General features: G+C 41.4%; 2 protein-coding genes across 15 annotated transcripts in view; one reads left to right on the forward strand and one right to left on the reverse strand.

The window, feature by feature from the left end:
- LOC134348279 (gephyrin) overlaps positions 1 to 26928 on the reverse strand; it is a 684809-nt gene that overhangs the window by 432328 nt on the left and 225553 nt on the right. The window contains exon 1 of one of the 9 annotated variants that reach the window (XM_063051452.1): positions 5588 to 5668. The exons of the other annotated variants lie outside the window; for them this stretch is intronic. Coding sequence (XP_062907522.1) covers positions 5588 to 5607 — 20 coding nt within the window. The 5' untranslated portion in view covers positions 5608 to 5668. Of the gene's footprint in view, positions 1 to 5587; positions 5669 to 26928 lie in introns of those variants that run through there. 9 annotated transcript variants of the gene reach the window in all.
- Positions 12916 to 26928, forward strand: part of LOC134348337 (uncharacterized) — a 54246-nt gene continuing 40233 nt past the window's right edge. For 2 of the 6 annotated variants that reach the window (XR_010018399.1, XM_063051554.1), the window contains exon 1: positions 12916 to 17828. Coding sequence is in view for 3 of the 6 variants with exons in the window: in XM_063051554.1 (XP_062907624.1) it covers positions 17192 to 17828 (637 nt within the window). In the remaining 3 variants the exon portion in view is untranslated. Of the gene's footprint in view, positions 18019 to 26928 lie in introns of all 6 variants that reach the window. The other 4 variants (XR_010018398.1, XR_010018396.1, XM_063051535.1 and 1 more) reach the window with 2 other exon arrangements.

The following is a 26928-nucleotide window of genomic DNA, read 5'->3' on the forward strand; positions in this document are numbered from 1 at the left end:
GGAAGAAAGAAAAGGGGGGAGGAGCACCAGAGGGAGGCAATGGGTGGGTAAGGAGATAACATAAGAGAGGGAAAAGGGAATGGGGGGGAGCTGGGGGCATTACAGGAAGTTTGAGAACTAGATGTTCATGCCTTCAGATTGGAGGCTACCCAGATGGTATATAAGGTGTTGTTCCTCCATCCTAAATGTGGCCTCATCACGACAGTAGAGGAAGCCAATGATAATAGACATATCAGAGTGGGAATGAGAAGTGGAATTAAAATGGGTGGCCACTGGGACATCCCATTTTGTCTGGCAGACAAAACGCAGGTGCTCAGTGAAGTGGTCTCCCAATCTATACTGGGTCTCACCGCTGTACAGGAAGCCACACCAGGAGCACCAGACACAATTTATGAACCCAACAGACTCACAGGTGAGGTGTCGCCTCACTTGGAAGGACTGTTTAGGGCCCTGAAGGTAGTGAGGGAGGAGGTGTAGGGGCAGGTGTAGCACTTGTTCCGCTTGCAAGGATAAGTGCCAAGAGGGGTGGGAAGGGACGAATAGAGAAGGGGAGTCGCATAGGGAGCGATCCCTGCAGAAAGCAGAAAGTGGGGGGAGAGAAAGATGTGCTTGGTAGTGTGATCCCATTGGAGATGGCGGAGGATTCAGAGAATTATGTGATGGACATGGAGGTTGGTGGGGTTATAGGTGAGGACAAGAGGAACCCTATCCTTGGTAGGGTGGCGGAGGAATGGGGCAAGAGCAGATGTGCATGAAATGGAAGAGATGCGATTGAGGGCAGCATTGATGGTAGTGGAAGGGAAGCCCCGTTTTTTGAAAAAGGAGTGGTGTACATATTTGCATGATGTACGTTTAGTAGTAACAAGATAGAATAACATCCTTACACTTAACAAATGTCCAATCAATCATGACATTAGCACATTTGTATTTGAACCAAGTGTGGTCGAAACTGCTTGCGTAAAAGAAACTGGGCTAAAGACGGGAAAACAACATTATTTTGGTGTACAAACAGATTAACATAATACATCCACAACCATTTTGCTCTGGGACCAATTGTATTAATATTGAGCAGTGACCTCAGAATTATGGGCTTACAATCAAGAGAATGGTGTGATCAAGAGATGTGGAATGCGGATAAGAACAAGAATCAGACTGGTGATCAGGTCGGATAGGCAGGGAAGGTAGTCAGTCCCTAAAGAGTTCTGGTCTGGTTATAGAAGTATGCTGGAGATATCTTCCAACACAGAATTAATAAATGTGTTTATCAAGGAGTGACCACAGATTAATAATTATATCCAGAATAAAGCGATTTAATTTTCTGTGTAGTATGCAGAGGAAAGGCAGTGCACATGTAATAAAATCAAAGTATTCCAATTACATGATCACTGCAATTATGAAGCTCAACTGGAAGTAATTGACTGAATTATCAGCACAGTGTAAAATACTACACAAAAAAGCTGCTAGTTTTCATGTATATAATATTCTATCTCATTGAAGGAAACAATACGAATGGATCCAATATCTAGGTTATTGCAAAATGGAGTAAAGCAGGGAACAAATAGAATAACCATATCACTTTAGTTAGAAGACACCATACAAACAGTGAGATAATGCTTCCATAATCATACTTAGAAGAAATTACAATGATTACAGCACAACATATTGGCACAGTTGAACACTACCCATCGCAAAAAAATAGTTCATACTCTTTTAATGCACTAAGATACATTGTAGATTATGCTCACATTGTTTGAAAACTTTTAAGATCACAAGACAGTAAAACATACCAGCAGAATTTAGGCTATTCAGCCCATCAAGTCTGTTCTGTCATTTCATCATGGCTGATCCAATTTTCCTCAGCCCCAATCTCCTGCCTCTTCCCCGTATCCCTTCATGCCCTGGCCAATCAAGAATCTATCAACCTTTGCATTAAATATACATAAAGACTTGGCCTCCATGGCTGTCTATGGCAAAGAATTCTACAGTTTCACCACTCTCTGCCTGAAGAAATTCCTCATCTCCATTCTAAAAGGATGTCCCTCTATTCTGAGGCTGTGCGCTCTGGTCTTAGACTCTCCCACCATAGGAAACATCCTCTCCATATCCACTCTATCAATGCTTTTCACTATTCGATAGGTTTCAGTGAGGTCTCCCCTTGTTCTTCTGAATTCTAGTGAATACAGCCATGGAACGCTCTTTATATGGAATCATGGAACTTAAAGAGGGGTAACTTTGAAGGTATGAGACGTGAATTAGCTAAGATAGACTGGCAAATGATACTTAAAGGATTGACGGTGGATATGCAATAGCAAGCATTTAAAGGTTGCATGGATGAACTACAACAATTGTTCATCCCAGTTTGGCAAAAGAATAAATCAAGGAAGGTAGTGCACCCGTGGCTGACAAGAGAAATTAGGGATAGTATCAATTCCAAAGAAGAAGCATACAAATTAGCCAGAGAAATGGGCTCACCTGAGGACTGGGAGAAATTCAGAGTTCAGCAGAGGAGGACAAAGGGCTTAATTAGGAAGGGGAAAAAAGATTATGAGAGAAAACTGGCAGGGAACATAAAAACGGACTGTAAAAGCTTTTATAGATATGTAAAAAGGAAAAGACTGGTAAAGACAAATGTAGGTCCCCTGCAGACAGAAACAGGTGAATTGATTATGGGGAGCAAGGACATGGCAGACCAATTGAATAGTTACTTTGGTTCTGTCTTCACTAAGGAGGACATAAATAATCTTCCAGAAATAGTAAGGGACAGAGGGTCCAGTGGGATGGAGGAACTGAGCGAAATACATGTTAGTAGGGAAGTGGTGTTAGGTAAATTGAAGGGATTGAAGGCAGATAAATCCCCAGGGCCAGATGGTCTGCATCCTAGAGTGCTTAAAGAAGTAGCCCAAGAAATAGTGGATGCATTAGTGATAATTTTTCAAAACTCGTTAGATTCTGGACTAGTTCCTGAGGATTGGAGGGTGGCTAATGTAACCCCACTTTTTAAAAAAGGAGGGAGAGAGAAACCGGGGAATTATAGACCGGTTAGCCTAACGTCGGTGGTGGGGAAACTGCTGGAGTCAGTTATCAAGGATGTGATAACAGCACATTTGGAAAGCAGTGAAATGATCGGACAAAGTCAGCATGGATTTGTGAAAGGAAAATCATGTCTGACGAATCTCATAGAATTTTTTGAGGATGTAACTAGTAGAGTGGATAGGGGAGAACCAGTGGATGTGGTATATTTGGATTTTCAAAAGGCTTTTGACAAGGTCCCACACAGGAGATTAGTGCGCAAACTTAAAGCACACGGTATTGGGGGTAAGGTATTGGTGTGGGTGGAGAATTGGTTAGCAGACAGGAAGCAAGAGTGGGAATAAACGGGACCTTTTCAGAATGGCAGGCGGTGACTAGTGGGGTACTGCAAGGCTCAGTGCTGGGACCCCAGTTGTTTACAATATATATTAATGACTTGGATGAGGGAATTAAATGCAGCATCTCCAAGTTTGCGGATGACACGAAGCTGGGTGGCAGTGTTAGCACTGAGGAGGATGCTAAGAGGATGCAGGGTGACTTGGATAGGTTGGGTGAGTGGGCAAATTCATGGCAGATGCAATTTAATGTGGATAAATGTGAAGTTATCCACTTTGGTGGCAAAAATAGGAAAACACATTATTATCTGAATGGTGGCCGATTAGGAAAAGGGGAGGTGCAACGAGACCTGGGTGTCATTATACACCAGTCATTGAAAGTGGGCATGCAGGTACAGCAGGCGGTGAAAAAGGCAAATGGTATGCTGGCATTTATAGCAAGAGGATTCGAGTACAGGAGCAGGGAGGTACTACTGCAGTTGTACAAGGCCTTGGTGAGACCACACCTGGAGTATTGTGTGCAGTTTTGGTCCCCTAATCTGAGGAAAGACATCTTTGCCATAGAGGGAGTACAAAGAAGGTTCACCAGATTGATTCCTGGGATGGCGGGACTTTCATATGAAGAAAGACTGGATGAATTGGGCTTGTACTCGTTGGAATTTAGAAGATTGAGGGGGGATCTGATTGAAACGTATAAGATCCTAAAGGGATTGGACAGGCTAGCTGCAGGAAGATTGTTCCCGATGTTGGGGAAGTCCAGAACGAGGGGTCACAGTTTGAGGATAGAGGGGAAGCCTTTTAGGACCGAGATTACGAAAAACTTCTTCACACAGAGAGTGGTGAATCTGTGGAATTCTCTGCCACAGGAAACTGCTGAGGCCAGTTCATTGGCTATATTTAAGAGGGACCTTGTGGCTACGGGGGTCAGGGGGTATGGAGGGAAGGCTGGGGCGGGGTTCTGAGTTGGATGATCAGCCATGATCATAATAAATGGCGGTGCAGGCTCGAAGGGCCGAATGGCCTACTCCTGCACCTATTTTCTATGTTTCTATGTTTCTATATGACAAGCCATTCAATCTTGGAATCATTTTCCTGAACCTCCTTTGAATCCTCTCCAGTTTCAGCACACCCTTTCTAAGATAAGGTGCTCAAACCTGCTCACAATACTCCAAGTGAGGCCTCACCAGTGCTTTATAAAGTTTTAACATTACATCCTTGTTTTTATATTCTAGTCCTCTTGAAATGAAGGCTATCATTACACTTACCTTCCTCACCACAGACTCAAACAGCAAATTAACCTCTAGGGAATCCTGCCCAAGACCTCCCGAGCCCCTCAGTTTTTTTGTATTTTATCTCCACTTAGAAAATAGTCAACACTTTCATTTCCTCAATCAAAGTACATGACCATACACTTCCCAACATGCATTCCATCTGCCATTTCATTGCCCATTCTCCTAATTTCTCCAAGTCCTTCTGTAGTCTCTCTACTTCCTCAAAATTAACTGCCCCTCCATCTGCAAATTTTGCAACTAAGCCATCAATTCCATCACGCAAATCATTGACATAAAACATAAAAAAGAATTGGTCCTAACACAGACCCGAGTGGAACACCACTAGTCACTGGCAGCCAGTCAGAATAGGCTCCCTTTATTCCCACTCTTTGCTTCCTGCCAATCAGCAACTGCTTAATCCATGCTGGAATCTTTCCTGTAATACCATGGGCTCGTAGCCTCATGTGTGGCACTTTGTCAAAGGCCTTCTGAAAATCCAAGTACACAACATCAACCGATTCTCCTTTGTCTATACTGATTGTTATTTCTTCAATGAATTCCAACAGATCTGTCATCCAAGTATCCTGAGACCTTGATAATCAACTCCAACATCTTCCCAACCACTGAGGTCAGAGTAACTGGCCTATAGTTTTCTTTCTTCTGCTTCTCTCCCTTCTTGAAAAGTGGAGTGACATTTTCAATTTTCCAGTCTTATTGAACCACTCCAGAATCTAGTGATTCTAGAAAGTTAATTACTAATGCCTCCACGATCTCTTCAGCCACCTCTTTCAGACACCATTTGATCCAAGTGACTTATCTAACTCCAGACCTTTCAGTTTCCCAAGAACCTTCTCTCTAGTTATGGTAACTTCACACATTGCATGCCTGCTTACAGCTGGAAATTCTACCATACTGGTAGTGTATTCTACAGTGAAGATTGATGCAAAATACTTATTCAGTTTGTCTGCCATTTTGTTGTTCCCCTTTACTACTTCTTCAGTATTGTTTTCAGTCCAATATCCACTCTTGCCTCTCTTTTACACTTTATGTATCTGAAAAAAATTTTGGTATCCTCTTTAATATCATTGGATAGCTTATTTTCATATTCCAACTTTACCTTCTTAATAACTTTTTAGTTGCCTTCCAGTGGTATTTAAAAGCTGCGCAATCCTCTAAGTTCTCACTAATTTTTGCTTTATTATATGCCCTCCCTTTGGCTTTTATGTTGGTTTTGACTTTTTAGTTGTGTCATCTTAGCCACAGTTGTTCATAATGATTAGATTCTTTCATTGAGATAGCAAATTGCATTTCATTGAGAGGAAACAATTGCTGGCATATAAATTGCCATGGATGTAGTCTCTGTACTCAGCTCTTAAAGGACAATACAGATATGACTGCAGACTCCAAACATTTGTATTTTGGGAACACTATAATGATAGCAAACCCCCGTGCCTGCTCTACCTTTTCCTGTAGTCTGAAGGAAAAGGTTTCTGAAGGCACACTTCCCTAAGCATAGATTTTATGCAATGTTGCAAATGCAGCAGGGAACAGAAAACTGTGAGACAGAGCAGAGATCAGATGGTAGCAGCCTGGAATAATTCTGAAGTTAGGAAGTTGAAAGTAACTGTAACTTTCCCCCCACAACCATTCAAAGCAGTCAAGATCAGGGGGCATGAGGGTTGGTGATCCCCTTGGTATGCAAATTGGTGAAACTAGAGTTCGGGACCTAGTCATTCATGTCCTGTCACTGGGGAGTCTGGAGTTCAGGGTCCTCATCCAGGAACCTCACTTGTACTGAGGTCAATACTGAAAATCGAAGCCCAAACATCTGCTGGAAGTCTGGAAGCCTGAAAGAGCCTGTGTCTATGAGTCTCCGCAAATCCAGTGGGGAAGTCGAAGCCCAATGTCTTTGAATCTACAAATCCATTGGAGGCTGAAGATGGCTGATCCTGGAGTTGGGAGTACTGTGTGTGCATGGGAGAGAGGAATGAGGCTTGTTTTGTTGTTGTTGTTGTTCAGTTACTTCTTATATTCTGTTATTATTGTGTTCTGTGTTGTTCTGCAGAGCACTGTGGGCACGTTATGTTGGCGCCAGAAAGTGTGGCAACACTTGCGGGCTACCCCCAGCACACCATTGGCATGTGATGGTTGTCAACACAAACGATGCATTTTATTGTATGTTTGATTGAACGTATAATAACTAATAAATCCTACTCTGAAATAAGCAATCCTTTATTTTAAAAGTGATTTCTGATTCTGTATTGGTCCACAAGAGGCAATTGTTGTCCACTTTCACTTTCCAGACTTTTCAGGATTTTATCCTAATCAAAGATTAAAGTTCAAAAGTTCAAAGTAAATTTATTATCAAAGTACATATACATCACTGTATACAACCCTGAGATTCATTTTCTTGAAGCATTCATAGTAAATACAAATAAATGCAATAGAATCAATGAAAGACCGCATCCAAAAAGACAGACAACCAATGAGCAAAAGACAAGAAATTGTGCAAATACAAAACGAAAAGAAATAATCATAATATTGAATAAATAAATAAGCAATAAATATTAAGAATATAACAATCATCCTTTCTCATTCTTCAAAACTCTCATCGTCCCTGGCTTATACAAGCTCTATCCCATCCTCTTAAAAAAAACAACCAACCATTGCCTCTTCTGCTCCTCCCCATGTATCAAGCCCAGCAAACAGTTTCCCAACTACTTCTAATGTATCTACATCTTTCTTTAAATGAGACCATTACTGTACACCAGGGTTTCTCAACTGGAGTTCCGTGAGAGATCACTAGGGGTTCTATGGGAGATCATGATTTGAACTTCATGCAACACACAATGCTAGCACTCGCAGCGACTGAGCAGACCCATTAACAACTTCATTAGCCGTCTCTCAACCTTGTATGACAGCGCGCAGTAGGTTCGTGTTCATTCTCAGTTTTTGACGCAAGATTGGGGATAACTGGTGAGCGCTGTATTGCACAGAGAAGAGGGCGGTAAGCTGGTCATTGCTGAGTGCTGTATTGCATGGAGGGGAGGATGCTAGGCTGCTAAGGAGTGTGACGTGTGTTTTATGAGCATTGAATGAACTCGCCCAACTTGGGCTGTGATGTCGGCCTCTCCCTCCTGAATTACCTCCTCCAACTTCCCCTTAGGCGCTGATGACTGACCTACGGGAGCGAACAAACTACCTGCGTAATAGCAAATTGGGAGGGAAATTTTTATTCCAAAGACAGTACTGTCAGGCAATTTTTAGAGAGGAAGTGTGAGACGCAAGAGGAGGATTCTATGCCTAGGGCTACAGACAATTCTGATTAGGTCCATGATGAAGAATTACATTTTCCTGAGTGATTTCACTGCACTAGTGAAACAACAGACACAAAAGAAGTTTTTTTTTTACAAAGCTATAGAAGTTTATTTACACAACAATTACACAAAGTACGAACATTAAGTATCTACATTTTGACAGTGAATAAATTCAAATTAAAATATAATTATTAGTGTCCATAAAACAGATAATTCCCTGGGGGACCCACTGCTCCTGGAAATACCCCAATGCACCCATTGTGACTGCATGCTCCCTCTCCAAGGATAGCCAGGCATGAACATATCCTTGGAAGAAGGACAGGCAGTCAGCCTGGCAGAGCCCTCAACTTTCCACTGCCTGGATCCATGAATGGCCATATTTGCCAGGCCCAGGAGCAAGCCCACCAATAGATCCACCTGACACACCCCTTTCCATATTGGGTGCACATGTATAAGGAGTGTATGGCTGAAGTACAACTAGAACCTGAGCAGAAGCTCCTTCAATATTCAAACAGCAGCTGCAACCTCTCACACTCCATATAAATGTGGTACACTAACTCCTCTTGACCACAGAATAGAAAGATGGAGGGCTGTCAGTGAACCTGCCTAAAGACCTATTGCACTGTACTGCCCTGTGCAACACCTTCCACCCAGGTCCCCAGTGTACAGGGGAAAGACCCCTGCACAAAGAGATTTCCACTGGGGGCCTCTTCTGCTGCCAGACAGTAAAACAGATCGCCAAGGTGAGTCTCGTTGGCAGATGAAGACAAGAAGAGCACTATACAAGAAACACTTTGGAGCGTCATAGAAGGGCATGGCTGGCATCCCTGCGAGATGGCCCACATCATGCGGGCCCCTCTCCTGCATGGTATCCTGAGGCCTGGGTCCGACAGGTAATTCCGACCAATCAGATAAGGGTGAGGCCAGAACCCCTCCAATTCCCCAAGCCCCTCAACACCCACCATGATAGGATGGGGACCAGTCCCCCTCGTAGCTAGAGCACTGTCCTCCACCGGTGCAGAAGCACCCTGTCTGGGTGAGACCAGACTCCATATCCTCATCAACTCTCGGTAAAAGCGCAGCAGTTACCTCAAAGTGACACGGCTGATGCTATCTGCTGGAAGTCACATGCCCTACCGCAGGCAGTGTCCCTGGTGGATCAAGTGTGTTGCCAATGCATGCAATCTCGGAGGGCCCTGAGGTGAAGAGACGACAGCTGGGTGCACACACCAATGACTGACCACCCTCCACGAGAGATCAGGACCCCAGTAGAGACGCAATGCCTCCTGTTGCCCCAGAATTTCACGAGCCTCTTTTGGGTCCTGAAGACAAATGCAGTGGGCGGGACTAAAGTAATCACCCGGCACCACGTCTTTACAGTGAAAGCTACTTATCAATGGGCTTTACATGGACTAGTGATCCAAGTTGTCCTATTCCACTGTGCCTAGTCTGTGGCAAACAACTTACAAATGTAGCAATGGGTCCAGTAAAATTGAAAAGACACTTAACTACAAGTCACAGCCATATGACACGTAAAAGTGCTGATTATTTTAAACCACTATTGGAATCTCAAAACAAACAGATTAAAGCTTTTGAAAATAAACTCACAATCAGTAAAAAGACTCAGGAAGCAAGTTATTTAGTAGCTTTAAGACCAGATCACTAGAGAATGTTTTAAAAACTGTGATGAAAACCTGGACAAAGTGCACACCAATCTCCTGCTACCTACAGAAATCTGGCAGCTTAGCAGAGGAAGAGTTCTCAGTGAGGTGCTTGAGCTGAAAGGTAAATTGCAGGAGTATTCAAGAAAACAGTATGCCAGATTTTGCTAAATCCTTTGAAGATGAAGAAAGGCTTCAGAAAATGGCCTAATTAACCTACATTTTTCATCTTATGAACTAGAAAGTTTATTATGTTTGCCTTACGAGTTTTTAAAATTTATGAAAGAAAAGGAAAGTAATTTCAAGAAAGGCTCAACTGTTTTTTTTTCCAAGAAACATTGACTAAAAATCCATTCTCTATTCAAAACAGCACTGACAATTATTTTGGGATTATTATACCTGCAACTTACTGATCATGCTAATATAGCATGAGCTCTAGATATAATAATTTTTACGGAGGGGTTCCCTGAGATCTGAAAATATCTCCAGGGCAAAATGGTTGAGAAAGGCTGCTGTACACAATGCTCCAAATGTGGCCTCATGATTGTCCTGTACAACTAGAGCAAAAATTCCCCTACTCTGTACTCAATTTTTCTGTCATTAAACAAATACATTCTGGAAACACAAGGGACTGCAGGTGCTGGAATCTGGAGCAACAATTTACTGGTCCTAATGCAGGTTTTCAACCCAAACATAAAGAAACTACAGCAGACCAAGGGGTTTTATTTTTGTATGGAACAGAAGAAAAAACCTTCAAAGGGACTGAATTCAAGTGAGCTACTTGAATACAGGAAATTAACAATTAGAATAATTATTCTGAGATCATCTTTCTTACGTTAGATAATACATGCTAGAGGATGTGAAGGCTTCCATCTGGGGGTGGGGGAATGAGACAAAGGCAATAAAGTTGTAAATCTGTTTCACTGTTAGAACCCATTAACAGTTTTAAAAATATTAAATCAGATATCATAGATCTTTAGGCTGAAATTCCTTGTTGAAGGCTAAGGGTTGACTATATAAATCTCCAGTGATTTCAAGCTGTGTTTGTGAGCAATTCCTTTCTTCCAAAAGACACTGCTTGAGCTACTGAATTTCTCCAGCACATTATTTGTTGCACAATAACATAATATTACTTATTTTCAATTACTAGGATTTTGCAATTTGGGTAGATATTCACCCTCTGCAGTCAAAGCTCTCAACATAGAGTTAAATAATATGTTTTCATTTTTCTGCTAAAATGGTTAATTTCGTTTTTCACACATCATACTCCATTAGTCAGATTTTGCACATTCATTTTTCTGTCCTTTCCCAGACTCCGTCTGTTGCCTTCATCAAGTCACTTACATAAATTAACAAAAGTTGAGTCCAACCCACACACTAAAGGCAATTTATCATGACCATTAATAAATTAACATGTATGTTTTTGGGATGTGGGTTGAAACTCAAGTGCTGATGGTAAGCCTGTCGTTACAAAGAGCATGTACAAAGAATTTTGGAGGTAAGAATTGAACCCAGGTTGCTGGACCTATGAGGTAGTAGCTATAACAGTAGTTTCACTCTTCATCCAAGTTACAGTTGATGAACTAGGCATTCACCACAGTCTTCAGTATGCTGCAATAATTAGTAGTTAATCCAAGCTATGCAATCTTGAGCAAACAGAAAAAACGTGGTTCAGTTTATTATAAAATTGATCCACATACCAAAATCACCTACTTCTTCATATGAAGTAAGGGAGAACAAGAAGAAGGCCCTTAACTCCGTGTGGAGTCATCGGGACGCCATCATGACAGCGTTTTTTTTAGCAGGCTTTCTTATTTTTACGAGGCCAAGTTGCTAGCTCGATGCTCAACCCAGCATGGATGGAAAGCGTGCAAGAGGGCTGGCTGGATTTGAACTTGGGAGCCTTTGCTCCGAAGTCCAGCGCTGATGCCACTATGCCACCAGCTGGCTATATGAAGAAAGAGATGAAGCATAAAGAAATTACAGCAGACCAAAGGTTTTTATTTTTGTACGGAACAGAAAAAATAACATTCTAAGGTACTGAAGTAGAGGGAATTCCTTGAACACAGAATGAACAAATAGAATCACTGTTAGTTTTGAAATCATTTTTCTTACATTTGATAATGCATGCTAGGGGATGTGAAGACTTACAACTGGGGGAATATGAGGCCAAGGCAATGAAGTTGTAAATCTGTTTCATTGTTAGGAAAATTAACAGTCTTTAAAATCTTAAATCAGATATCATAAATCTTTAACACGAGGCTGAAATTCCTTGTTGAAGGGGAAGGACTGACTATATAAACCTCAAAAACAATTACCAGTGGTTTTAAGCTGTCATTTTGAAATCTGAAAGTACTTTAAGGCAATTACCACCATTTGCAATAGATTGATTTTACTTCTCTTAATACTAACAAAATAAATGCATAAATCTAGAGTTCACAACTGATCCTGTTGTTTCTGGAGATGGGCATGAATCTATAACTCAAATATATTTTTCAATTAGCTCATCTGAAAAGAAAGCACTGTCATAGTTTTCTTTTCAATGCACAAGAATAACCAACATCAAATAGGTATATATTGGTACTACATGACACAAGGGATTCAGTTCTTCATGCTTCATGCGATTATGTAATTATAGTGCATCTTCCTTGATTTTCCGGATATCCTGGCACAGTTTAACCCTGAACTAATATTCCTTTTAGAATTATCACTGAGTCTTCTTTCTCTGCTGATTTTCCGGTAGGTTCCAGAATGCAATAAACAGGAATTCTGCAGATGCTGGAAATTCAAGCAACATACATCAAAGTTGCTGGTGAACGCAGCAGGCCAAGCAGCATCTATAGGAAGAGGCGCAGTCGACGTTTCAGGCCGAGACCCTTCGTCAGGACTAACTGAAGGAAGAGTGAGTAAGGGATTTGAAAGCTGGAGGGGGAGGGGGAGATGCAAAATGATAGGAGAAGACAGGAGGGGGAGGGATAGAGCCGAGAGCTGGACAGGTGATAGGCAAAAGGGGATACGAGAGGACCATCCTCTGGGTCACCCCCCCCCGCCTTGTCTTTCTTCCCGGACCTCCTGTCCCATGATCCTCTCGTATCCCCTTTTGCCTATCACCTGTCCAGCTCTCGGCTCTATCCCTCCCCCTCCTGTCTTCTCCTATCATTTTGGATCTCCCCCTCCCCCTCCAACTTTCAAATCCCTTACTCACTCTTCCTTCAGTTAGTCCTGACGAAGGGTCTCGGCCTGAAACGTCGACTGCGCCTCTTCCTATAGATGCTGCTTGGCCTGCTGCGTTCACCAGCAACTTTGATGTATGTTTCCAGAATGCAATAGTTGGTTTCACAATTTGTTCCACAATCTTATTAAACTAGTGTTTTCTGCATATCAACCCTAACAGTTGCAGTAAGTATGCATGACTATGGATTCATTTAATTAATGTTCTCTTAGTTTTCTGTCTTTTAAGTATTAACAAACTCAGTATTTCCAATTTCTCAATCTATTTAAGTCCCATATCATTGGTTCCACTCTAGTAATTCTGCTTTTGCAACATCTTCAAGGCCTTGACATTCTTCCTAGCACATAGTCATAGTACTCACTATTAATGACCCCAGCTGGGGCCTTACCATTATTTTATAAAGGTTAACCTGGTTGCTGTTCTATGTTCCCACAGAGTATTTTTTTCAAAAACAGCTTTCATAAAGCCTTCAAATAATCATGCATGTACATTCCCACAGTTCCTATATGCCTCTTAAAATTATTCATTTTTTCTTCTCATTTGTACACTCTATGTTCCTTGACAGTCTCTCTCTGCTTTTATTTTCTACAAGTTATTAACTTAACATTTCGTGACACCTAAACAGAAGTGAAGGCAAGACTATTGAAATGCACTCTCTTGTTAACAAAAGAATATAAAAAAGAACTAGGTGCAGAGGGAAAAAGAAATATTTTTAAAATAGCTGACCAAAGAACTGAAAAAATCCTAGTATATTGCATTTACTATTCAGGCTCAGAATGCACAATTTGAGTTTTAAAAGATTCATTTAGAACATTTATTAAAAAGTGGTTAAAACTAATTCCACAACTTTTTAATTCATGGATTCTGCAATGAAAACAACAGGGAATATTCAGCAGGGTCAGGCAGCATCCATAGACAGAGAAACCGATTCAGCATCTCAGGCTGATACTTCATCATATTACATCTCAGAAATAGTAGAGGGGAGATAGGCACAATTTGTAGTGTTGTATGTTGCAAGTCGGTGGAGAAAACTTGTTAATTGCAGCTGATCTATCTGGAGGAGATGTAAATAGACGGAGATAATGAGAAGTTCGAAAACCCATAATGCTTTTAGTGAAAGAAACAAACTACAGTTCCAAAAATTTGAATATTCAGCACATTATGCACCATGCAAGGAGAGAGAAAAAGAAAGTTAATGTTAAATGTTAAGAGAATTGCATCAGAATTAAACAGTTGAGTGTTGCAACACACCCTTGCTTTTAGTCTTCAATGGAAAAGTGTAAGGGATCAAAGACTAAAAGGTTAGAGTTAGAGGAGGATGAAAAATAAAAGTGACAGAATCAGAGGCAGGATCAGGGTATGCAGGCAGAATGAACAGAAAGATTCTGCATCACTAAATATATTTGGTTTCCCCAAGTCAAAAACGACCTTATTGTGAGCACCAAATACACAGTATTTTAAATTGGAAGTAGTACAGCACATCACTGTTTCAACATGAAAGGGATGTGTGGGCCTAGGATGATGTAAACTGATAGGTAAAAGGGCATGTTCTGCATTTCCTGTGGTTAGATTGAGAAACATCATGAGAAGGGGAACAGGCATTGGTGGTGGTGGAAGAGTAAACCAGGGAGCTACATAGGACCAGTATCTGCAATGTTGAAGAGACAGGGGAAAAGATGACTGATGTTATAATAACATTGAAGAGAATGAAAATAACCTAAGGAGATTGACTGAGATAGAAGCTGGCGAGCTAGAAGGTGATGATAAGAATAAACCTGTCATTGCTTTGGGAAAGTAAAGGAGTGACAACAAAAAGGGAAAAAAAAGAACTCATGCCATTTTTGAATGTATTATACTTGAACTATTATGCTATAACGAAGGATGCCATGAGATGGAAAGGGTGTAAAAAAGATTCACAAGAATGTTATTGGGCCTAGAGGGGTTGAGTTAAAAGGAAGCTGAATAGGCTGGGATTTCTTTCTCTGGAACATTGAAGGCTGAGGTATTTTATTTTATTTAGAGTTACAGCCCTTCGAGCCGCACCACTTAGCAAGTCTCGACAACCCCTGATTTAATCCTAACCTAATCATGGAACATTTACAATGACCAAGTAGCCTACTAACCGGTACAACTTTGGACTGTAGGAGGAAACTGGAACACCCAGAGAAAACCCACACATTCCACAGAGAGGACATAGAAACTCTTTACAAACGACGGCAGAATTGAACTCTAAACTCTGACACCCTAGGCTGTAATAGTGTCACTGTAACCACAACACTATTGTAGCACCCTCAGAGGTATATAAAATCATGATGAGTATAGATGAGGTGGATGGTTACAGTCTTTCTCTCAGGGTAGGGGAGCCTAAAACTAGAAAATAAAGATCTAAGGTGAGAGGGGAACGATTTCAAAGAGGCCTGCGGGGCAACATGTTACACAACAGGTAATGGGTATTTGGAGCAAACTGCAGAGGAAGCTGTAGAGATGATTATGATTACCATGTTTAAAAGGCATACAGACAAATACATGAATAGAAAAGAGAAATATGGGCCAAATGCAGGCTAGTGAGACAAGCTTGGATAGACATCTTAGTTGGCTTGGATGAGTTGAGCTGAATGGCCTGTTTGTGTGCTGTATAACTTAATGACTCTATGACAACCAAGGCTGTATCAATACTAGGAAACAAAAATAAGGTGGGGGGGAAAAAAGATGTCAGCACTAAAGTGTCATCATTAGAACATCTATGACGGACCCAGAAAACTGTGATAATGTAATGCAGTGCATATAGGAAGCAGGGTGAGAGGAAATGCAGTCAAGTTATGGAAGTATTGCAATGGATGTTGGTTGCTAATCCAAGATAGAGGCAAATGATTCTTAAAAGGGAAGGGAAGAGTCAGACATGAGAATGAGAGTATGGTGGAAAGTATTAGCAGAGGTGATGAAATTTTCACATTTTGTATGTGAGCAGGAAGAAGCAGCTAGACAGTTCAGAGGTAGTTATTCACCATAAGGAACAAACATTTCATTCCCACCATGAAGCTATAGCTACTGCATCATATACTGTGTCTGCTGTACTACATAAAATACCTGCAACAAAAGCACCAATAGATCTTGAAGCTAATGCATGTAATTGGGAATTAGAATGCTCACCTGTATATTCAAATCCACCTATGGTTTGCTCCTCCTTATTGCTTTGACCTCCTGCCCTGAAATTCTCCAATTCTACATATACTAGATACTACTTATGCTACTATAATTTCACATAGGTCTTAAGCCTTCAGTCCATAAATCTCTTCCTTCTTCTATTTTCAGTGTTGGCCATGGTTCATCTGTTTGGAACATCACCACTACTAGAAGCTACTACAGAGGTCTGAGCACAACATCTAGGCTGACATTTACAATGCACTGATAGGAATATAGGCTACATTAAACTAAGGCTTCATTTTCCTGGTCAAGTGGACAAAACATCTGACAACATAATTTAAAAACTAACAAGAGATTTATTCCTTGTGTTATGGCCAACATTTCCCCCTCTTTAGGAGCAAATCAATTGCCCTTCTTCCTATTTAAGAGCAGTTAATATGCTTCAAAACATTATTGACTAAAAGAAACTTCGGTAATTCTATGGTACACAAATGATGTTATAATATGCATTCCCTTTCTTCAGAAAAACAAACAGCTGAGCTTTCTTAACAAAGATCCTTTGGTTTCAATGGTTTAGCATCAATGTCACTATAACTGATCACTGAAGCTTTCCATTACATTTCCCACTTGTGATGATATCACTCTGGGACAATTAATATGACTGAATAAAAATATCAAATAAATAATTATTATATATGTTCTGGAAGTTTTTATTAAATGAATGCAAATTTATTATTGTGCAATATTGAACAAATTGGGTACCAATCAGAATAAGCAAGAAGAGGGCCATCTTTCTGGGCTGAAAGAAAGTGTTCAACGAAGCAGTTACCCAATTTGTTGCTGATTTCTTTAATTTGGCATTAACCAAATGTAATGAGTGCACTTTCAGAAGTGAGGCACTATTTCACCTGGAAGAATTATTTAGGGGTTTCTGAATGATAGGAAGGGAAAAAGTTAAATCACAAGCATTGCAATTTTTGCAGTTGTGAGGGAAGTTACCATGTAAAAGAAAGTAGGGGTTGGCGGAGATGAAAGTGTAAATCAGGGAACTGTGGAATGTACAGTTTACTTAATACTGAAAGGGAAGGAAAAATACAGGTTAAAAATAGTAGAGGGACTTACTGCTGGCTGTGGATGGAATAACAGCATTTTATAGCTGCTCCTAGTTTACTTTTTTTGCTTTCCAACCTGATTTGATACTATGACTACAAGAACTGCTAAAGGTAAAAAAGATTCTTCTACATTTTTGGATACTATTATCAAATTGCTGCAAAAGCACAGAAAAGAAGCGTCCGAGGAATTTCTGCGATTCAGAAAAGAATCCTCCAAGGAATTTCAGGGATTTAGAAAGGAATCCTCCAAAGAGTTTCAACAACTTGGCTCTGAAATTAAACAATTAAGTACAAAACTGAATTCTATTCAAGAAACCTTAACTGAGCACGATAAACGAATCAAAGAGAATGAAGAAGTCCTGTCGATTCTGGATGAGAAAATGGACGACTTGCAAGAGCGTTATGAAAAACAATCCAAGGATAATGATGAACTAAGACAGAAGATTACTGATGTAGAAAACAGAAGTAGAAGGAATAAAGTACGAATTCTTGGTCTCGAAGAGTTAACTAAAGGTGATCATCCTACGGAATTTTTTGCAAACTTTTTGGTTCGGTTATTTCCTCATATTTTAAAATCGGCACCAATGATCAACCAAGCGCACAGAGTACCTGGGAACAGGACATTTGCAAGCAAACCTCGTTCAGTAATAATCTGTTTTCATGAGTTTCAAACAAAGGACCGTATAATTCGTGAATCTTGTCGGAAAGGTATGATTGATTATAATGGTAAGAAGATTAGAATTGTTGAAGATTTCTCGGCAGAGATCATGACGGAGCATGCTAAGTTTAAAAGTGTCATGCTAGAGCTTGACAACAAGGATTTTAAACCTTGGTATCCAGTGAAGCTCAGAATTACACTGCAGGATGGATTGCCGAAATGGTTCCGTTCAAGTCTCCAGGCCCAGAAATTTTTAGAGTCAGTAAAGTGATTGCTTATTATCTGTTACATGAATAACTGTCTATTTTACCTTTGCTAAACTTGGTACTCAACTCTTTCTTTTTGAACTTCTTATGGATTTATTTTGAGAATAAGATTTTAATGTGCTAATACTTTGTCTGCTAAGTTTAGAAGTGTCATGTTGGAGCTGTTTAACAAAAACTTACATGAATAATTGTGTATTTTGCCTCTGATGAATCTTGTAGTCAATCTTCTATTTGAACCTTTCAAGGTTTTACTTTGAGAATAAGATTTTAATGAGCTAATATTCTGTGTGTCCATATTATTTTATATTACACTTACTTTTCTAGAGATCTTGATATCAGAATTAACTGTTTCTTTATTATCTGTTGTTCTGACTAGGTTGCAATATTTCCAACTTTGAAATTTATTTGGAGCTAAGCCAGCAGGATTTTTAGGGGGATGTTGCTATTAGTTGTAGGCGTCGACTTTCTTTGGTCGACTTTCTCTCTTTGGGAGGGGGGAGGGTGGTTGGGTTTTATTTCTTGGAAGCCCTTTGGGATTCTTAGTCAAACCTTTTTTTTGTGTCCTTATCTCATAGATCATTGTTTAGTTTTGTTAATCTTCTTAAGGATTATCCTTTAACTTTTCTTTTAAATATAAATAAAATGGATTATAGTATTAATTTACTTAGTCTTAACATGAAAGGATTAAGTCACCCTTTGAAACGAAATAAGATTTTTGCCTATATTAAAAAACTTAAGGCAACATGCTGGAGGAACTCAGTAGGTTGGGCAGCATCCGTGGAAACTACCAGTCAATGTTTCGGGCCGGAACCCTTTGTCAGGACCCTTCCGGCCCAAAACGTTGAATGATCGTTTCCACGGATGCAGCCCGACCTGCTGAGTTCCTCCAGTGTGTTGTGAATGTTACTTTGACCCCAGCATCTGCAGAGTATTTTGTGTCTAAAAAAATTAAGGTCCCAATTATTTTTTTTACAAGAAACCCACGTATGCAATTCTAATAATTCACGCTTTTTTAGCCAATGGAGAGGATTACACTTGTGTTTTCGGGCCAAATCGAGAGGAGTTTCAATTTTTATAGAAAATACAGTTCCCTTTGTTCAACATAAGGTTGTTTCTGATACTAATGGGCGATTTGTTATAGTATCAGGGAAATTAGAGAATAAATTGTTGGTATTTGCTAATGTTTATGCTCCAGATATAGACGATTCAGGATTCTTTGAGCATTTTTTTTTTCCGTTTCTGCCTGATCTGAGTTTGTACTCATTGGTGATGGCAGGAGAATTTAATTGCTGATTAGATCCAGTTTTAGATCGGTCTTCTTTTAAACCAGTGACACTTAATAAATCAGCCTTGTTTATTCACTCATTTCTAATGAAATGTGGTATTGTTGATATATGGCATTTCTTACACCCAGCCGATAGAGAATACTCGTTTTTCTCTCACGTTCATCACACGTATTCCAGAATTGACTATTTTTTTTATAGATAACCAAATGATTCCATTAGTTCGATCTTGTGAATATAAAGAGCTTGCTATTCCTGTCCATGCTCCTGTGCTTTTATCCATCAATCTTCCTGGTTTTCCTCAAACAGATTCTGGTGTTTTAATTTAACTTTGTTATCTGACAATTATTTCTTAAGGTTCTTGGAGAGGCAACTTACTCTCTTTTTTGAAGAGAATACAGTGGAGGAGACTTCTATCCTTGTCATATGGGATGCCTTTAAAGCATATATTAGAGGACAAATCATTTCTTATACCGCAAGTGTTAAGGAAAAAGCTAATAAAGAGAGAATTAATTTAGCCAATCAGCTGAAACAATTAGATGAAGAACATGCTTTGTCTTCAGATCCTGTTTTATATAAAAGATGGGTTGAAATTAAAACTAAATATGATTTTTTCTTAATATATCCTATTGAAACTCAACTTCTAAAGGATAAAAGTCAATTTTATATTCATGGAGATAAAACAGGTAAATTATTGGCTAACCAATTAAAACTTCTAGTGCTAAAGGACAGATTAAAGAAATTTATAAAGTTAACGGTATTAGGATGTGACAAAAGAGGGTTACAAAGAGTACACATAGATTAAGATGTTAACTGTCCTGTGCTGGCACCAGTGGGATCAACAGTTGACCTGCCACCTGTCTTCAGGAGAAAGAGAGATAAGGAAGACAATGGAGCAGCATTTGAAAATGTTAATGAAGAGACGGTAGAGTTTAACGGAAGGAGACACGGTCTGAGAGCTGTCAAGATCGGCTCCTTTTTGAACCCTGAACTGTTTGAAATGTGATGGACAGGTGATACCCCAGCAGGGGGATAAAAAGGGACAGGTTCGCTAAGGCAGGGCACACACGACACCCCGAGGTAACGAGACCCTGGAAGCGATGCGTCTCCCACAAGTCGGTGGGAGTTTTTGGAGGGCTGGTCGCGGGACCAAGCCGTAGACGCACAGGGTGGAAAGGTACGATCGGCAGGAATCTGGTGTGTGTCTGCCCTTGCCTGGGTGCCAGGTTCACTGCAGAGGAACGATCATATCTGAAACGGAGGGGTCACAGTCGGTGACCTCAGAAGACATTACAAAGGGCTCGCCCGAAAGCTGACTGCGAAGAATATCGAAGGTCTGTGTGGAAGCCATTTTGAATATTCATTCGCTTTCACTCTCTCTCTCTCCTTCCCCCCTCTGTCCACCGCCACGGCAGTGATTACTGTGAACTGAACTGAACTCAATTGAACTGAAGTTTGCGTCACTTTGAAACTGGTCATTTACCCCTAGACGACGATAGAGCTTGATTGATCCTGTTATCCTAGTTCTGTGTACATGTGTGTTTATCATTGCTGAACTGTTGCATTTATTATCCTTTTGATTAGAGTACTGTATTGCTTATTTCTTTAATAAAACTTTCTTATTTCCAGTAATCCAGACTCCAACTGAGTAATCCATTTCTGCTGGTTTGGCAACCCAGTTACAGGGTACGTAACGTAAGTGGGGTTCTCGTCCGCGATTTCGAACGCTAAATTTGGGACAGAGTAAATTGATTGGGTTAAAATTCCCGAAAGAAAGAAAAGGCAAACAGCAGAAATGGAGATTGAGGAATTTCTAAAGGTGCCAACCTTGGAGGCATTAGAGGATGCCAGGAAAGCAGAATTGGCAGCTGTGGCCAAACGGTTGAATCTTGTTAAGGGGAAGTCGACAATGAGGAGAGAGGAGATACACAGAGCTATCGTAGAGCACTATGTATCTAAAGGTGTGTTTCTCCAAGGGGAGCTGGAGGTGGTGTCTATTGAAAAACCTGCTGGAGACGCGGTACAGGTGCAGCTTGAAAAACTGAGACTTGAGCACGAGTTCCGGGTACGGCAGTTAGAACACGAAGAGAAACAGTTAGAACGGCAAGAGAGAGAGAAACAGAGGGAAAGGGAATTTGAGCTGGAGAAGTTAAAGATGACGGCAGCGCAGGGGCCCATTCCGAACCAAGGTGGACGGTTCAGGGCGACCCAGGAGGTTAGGCTGGTTCCCCCATTTGACGATACCGATGTGGGTCGGTACTTTCTCCATTTCGAAAAAGTTGCTATAAGTCAGGACTGGCCGAGGGATAAGTGGGCTGCTTTGCTTCAGAGTGTACTTAAAGGAAAAACCCAACAAGCTTACTCAGCTTTGTCCGCGGAAGATGCCCAGAGGTATGAGGTGGTGAAAGAGGCCATCCTCAGGATTTATGAGTTGGTCCCGGAGGCATACCGGCAGAGGTTCCGGAATGCGAGGAAGTAGTGGGACCGCATGTATTTAGAGTTTGCCCGTGAGATGCAGACATATTGTGAGCGTTGGTGCGCCTCGAAGGGGGTGGATGGGGATTATGACAGACTGCTACAGCTGATCCTGATTGAGCAGTTTAAAGGTTGTGTCCCTGAAGGTATGAGACCCTACCTAGATGAGAAAGAGGCAGCCACGTTAGCCGCAACTGCTAAGTTAGCAGATGAGTACGCGTTGACGCATAAAATGAAGTTTGCCCCGAGTAAAGGCTACCAGAAGGGTAGTCAGGACGGCGGGGAGAGTCCGCCAGAAAAGTCAGAAAATAAGCCGGGGACTAGTGAGAAGGATAAGGTAGACTGGGAGCAGTCTGGTAGGAAGTCTCCTGGGGTCGTCTGTTATAATTGTGGGAAAGTCGGACACTTTGCGTCCAGGTGCTTTGCCCCAAAGAAGGAGACGGGGAAAGGAAAAACGGCGATTTCGACTGGCTGTATCGAGCTGGTAAACGAACCGCTAGGAGAGGAAAGGTCTGCCAAAGTTCAGGAAGGGCGCGAGAGGTTTATCTCGGCCGGATTGGTGTCGGTGAAGGAGGGGTTAAACCCAGTTCCAGTGCGGATCTGGAGAGACATGGGAGCGTGTCAGTCATTGATATTGAAGAGTGTATTAGAGTTTAGTTCAGAGTCCCAGACTGGGGAGGTCAAGGTCAAAGGTATTGGGGAAGAGACAGAGGCAGTCCCTTTGCACCAGATACACCTACAAAGCAACTTGGTCTCTGGACTAGTCACGATCGGGGTGAGGTCCGAATTACCAATGAAAGGCGAGGAAGTCTTACTCGGTAATGACCTCGCGGGGGGAATTGTGTTCCCAGCCGTGAGATTGACAAGTCAGCCTGCCAGCATTGAGGCCCCGCCCATGGACTCACAGGTTTATCCCGTTTGCGCAGTAACTTGGTGGATGTCAAGGAAGGCTGCAGAGGCTGATATAAAGTTAGCTGAGACGTTTCTGCCAGCCTTGTATGAGGAGGGGGTAGAAAGTGAAAAGAAGGAATGCAATGAAACAGGAGGAAGTGGGGAAATTAAGGTAGATTTATCATTAGAAAAGAAGGACTTTATACAGGCACAGGAGCGAGACGAGGAAACAGCTGGCTGTGAAACAGAGTTAGGAAGAGAGCCAGTAGGCTATGGTGTGAAGGGGGAGGTGCTAAGGAAGGAAGGGAGACCAAGTACCGCAGATGAGGAATGGGGGATGGTGCCAAAAATCTCTGGGGATGAGATTTTTAACCTGGCCCACAAGGTACCCCTCGGTGGACATTTTGAGGTGCTGAAAGAAACAGTCGGTGGAATCATGAAAGAGGTTTACTGGCTGCACAGGAGGAAGGATGTTATTGATTATGGCAGACGCAAACTGAGACGGTCACAGGCTTTTGATATGCTAACAAACCTAGTCGGTGTTAGCGCGGAAATCAATGAAGCTAGGGTCCCCCTGATAAGGAAAAAAAACCATTTTGAAAAGATGAGTATGGTATCGACCAGATGGGAGAAGGCTATTGTTTTGGCCAGCTCTGCTGATAAGGTCTCTCCCTTAATCCCCGAACAAAGCGACTCTTTAGGAGAAGTAATTAAATGGCTCGCACACGTGTGTTTGATTGTCCTGAGGCGATGCAAAGAACTGGGACGTTGGGTGTTGTTGGTCACGCTAGGTCAGCCTAGTGAGCAACACTCCTATAGATCAGCCTAGTGAGCAACACTCCTATAGATCAGCCTAGTGAGCAACACTCCTATAGATCAGCCTAGTGAGCAACACTCCTATAGATCAGCCTAGTGAGCAACACTCCTATAGAATGAGTAATTCAGTGACGAAAGGGCTAACAAACATAGAAGTGTATATTGGCGATGTAATACGGCTGTCTGAAGCCAGTTTGATAGTGAACCTTGAAAAAAATGAGTTTGGCCACACGAAGGTCACTTATCTGGGAACTGTGGTGACACAGGGGCAGCTGGCAGTGATGCAAGCTAAGGTGCAGGTTATCTCTGACATCCCAACCCTGACAGACAGAGGGCCCTCAGAAGGCTCCTGGAGATGGTGGGGTACTGTAGGAAGTTTTGCAATAACTCTGCGGTTACAACCCCTCCCCCTCCTACTAAGCCCTTGCGAGAGAAAACTAAGTCGGGATAGGACGACCCTTGTTATCGTGGTCCGGGACGAAACTCAATGAGAGGTTACACTGATCGCAATTCATCAGTGTTTTCGGCCACTATGAAGGTTGCTAAGTTGTAGTCTGGTTTAGGAGATTATTAATAACACATATAAAAGGAACAGAAAATGTGATTGCTGACTGTCTGTCAGGTGTTGACAACTTAAAATTCTCTGTATTAGCCAAATAGCTGATGAAGATGTATATTTGTGTGTATCTAATAATGTATTCATGTTTGTAATTTTTACCCCGGTAAAAATCCTTAAAGGTGAGGGGTGTGACGAAAGAGGGTTACAAAGAGTACACATAGATTAAGATGTTAACTGTCCTGTGCTGGCACCAGTGGGATCAACAGTAAGAGAGATAAGGAAGACAATGGAGCAGCATTTGGAAATGTTAATGAAGAGACCGGAGAGTTTAACGGAAGGAGACATGGTCTGAGAGCTGTCAAGATCGGCTCCTTTTTGAACCCTGAACTGTTTGAAGTGTGATGGACAAGCGATACCCCAGCAGGGGGATAAAAAGGGACAGGTTCACTAAGGCAGGACACACAGGACACCCCGAGGTAACGAGACCCTGGAAGCGATGCGTCTCCCACAAGTCGGTGGGAGTTTTTGGAGGGCTGGTCGTGGGACCAAGCCGTAGACGCACAGGGTGGAAAGGTACGATTGGCGGGAACCTGGTGTGTGTCCGCCCTTGCCTGGGTGCCAAGTTCACTGCAGAGGAACGATCGTATCTGAAACGGAGGGGTCACAGTCGGTGACTTCAGAAGACATTACAAAGGGCTCGCCCGAAAGCTGACTGTGAAGAATATCGAAGGTCTGTGTGGAAGCCGTTTTGAATATTCATTCGCTTTCGCTCTCTCTCTCTCCTTCCCCCCTCTGTCCACCGCCACGGCAGTGATTACTGTGAACTGAACTGAACTCAATTGAACTGAACTTTGCGTCACTTTGAAACTGGTCATTTACCCCTAGACGACGATAGAGCTTGATGGATCCTGTTATCCTAGTTCTGTGTACATGTGTGTTTATCATTGCTGAACTGTTGCATTTATTATCCTTTTGATTAGAGTACTGTGTTGCTTATTTCTTTAATAAAACTTTCTTAGTTCCAGTAATCCAGACTCCAACTGAGTGATGCATTTCTGCTGGTTTGGCAACCCAGTTACGGGGTACGTAACAAGGACAACTGATCATTTAGAAATAAATGATACTTTTAGAGTATTTTATTCTAAACTTCATAGTTCTGATCCTCTTAAAGATAATACTGTAATGGATAATTTTTTTAGACCAATTAAATATCCCTACGCTTTCTGTTGATAACCGAAAACAGTTGGATCAAAGTATTTTCTCACAAAGAAACAACCAAGGCTGTACGCTCACTGCATTCAGGGAAAGCTCCAGGTCCTGATGGATTTTCTGGAGAATTTTATAAGGCTTTTTCTTCTTTGCTTATACCTCATTTACGTTCAGTATTTTTACAGATTCTTTTAAGTCAGGTAGGTTGCCACAATCTTTTTACGAAGCTTCTATTTCGCTTATGCTTAAAAATAAGAAACCAACTGAATGTTCTTCATATAGATCAATTTCCTTACTTAATGTTGATGCTAAAACCTTATCAAAAGTTCTGGCTCATAGGATGGAAAATATCTTACCAGCTATCATTTCTGACGCTCAGAATGGTTTTATCAAACATCCATATTCTCACTTCAATATTCATCGGTTATTAAATGTTATCTATTCTCCTTCTAAGGAGATATCGGAGTGTGTGATATCCTTAGACGCTGAGAAGGCTTTTGATCGGGTTGAATGGCATTATTTATATAAAATTTTAGAAAAATTTAATTTTGGGTCCAACTTTATTCAATGGATTAAATTACTGTACTGCAATGAACCGGATTTGATCAGAGACCTCGAGATAAAGGAGCCATTCGGAGGTAGTGACAATAATATGATAAGTTTTAATCTACAAGTTGAGAGGGTGAAGGGAAAATCGGAAGTGTCAGTATTACAGTTGAACAAAGGGAACTATGGTGCTATGAGGGAGGAGCTGGTGAAAGTTCAATGGAACAATACCCTAGCAGGGATGACAGTGGAACAACAATGGCAGGTAGTTCTGGGAATAATGCAGAAGGTGCAGGATCAGTTCATTCCAACGAGGAAGAAAGATCCTAAAGGGAGTAAGGGGAGTCCATGGCTGAAAAGTGAAGTAAAGGACAGTATATAAATAAAAGAGAAGTATAACATAGCAAAGATGAGTGGGAAGCTGGAGGATTGGGAAACTTTTAAAGAGCAAAAGAAGATAACCAAAAAGGCAATACGCGGAGAAAAACTGAGGTACGAAGGTAAACTAGCCAAGAATATAAAGGAGGATAGTAAAAGCTTCTTTAGGTATGTGAAAAGGAAAAAAATAGTTAAGACCAAAATTGGGCCCTTGAAGACAGAAACAGGTGAATTTATTATGGGGAACAAGGAAATGGCAGACGAGTTGAACAGGTACTTTGGATCTGTCTTCACCAGGGAAGACACAAAGAATCTCCCAGATGTAATAGTGGCCAAAGGACCTAGGTAATGGATGAACTGAAGGAAATTTATATTAGGCAGGAAATGGTGTTGGATAGACTGTTGGGCCTGAAGGCTGATAAGTCCCCAGGACCTGATGGTCTGCATCCCAGGGTACTTAAGGAGGTGGCTTTAGAAATGGTGAACACTTTGGTAATTATTTTCCAATGTTCTATAGATTCAGGATCAGTTCATCTGGATTGGAGGGCAGCTAATGTTGTCCCACTTTTCAAGAAAGAAGGGAGAGAGAAAACAGGGAATTATGGACCGGTTAGCCTGACAACAGTGGTGGGAAAGATGATGCAGTCAATTATAAAAGATGAAATTACGACACATTTGGATAGCAGTTACAGGATAGGTCCGAGTCAACATGGATTTACGAAGGGGAAATCGTGCTTGACTAATC

The sequence above is a fragment of the Mobula hypostoma genome, chromosome 1 (assembly GCF_963921235.1).
Source record: "Mobula hypostoma chromosome 1, sMobHyp1.1, whole genome shotgun sequence".
Lineage (NCBI taxonomy): Eukaryota > Metazoa > Chordata > Chondrichthyes > Myliobatiformes > Myliobatidae > Mobula > Mobula hypostoma.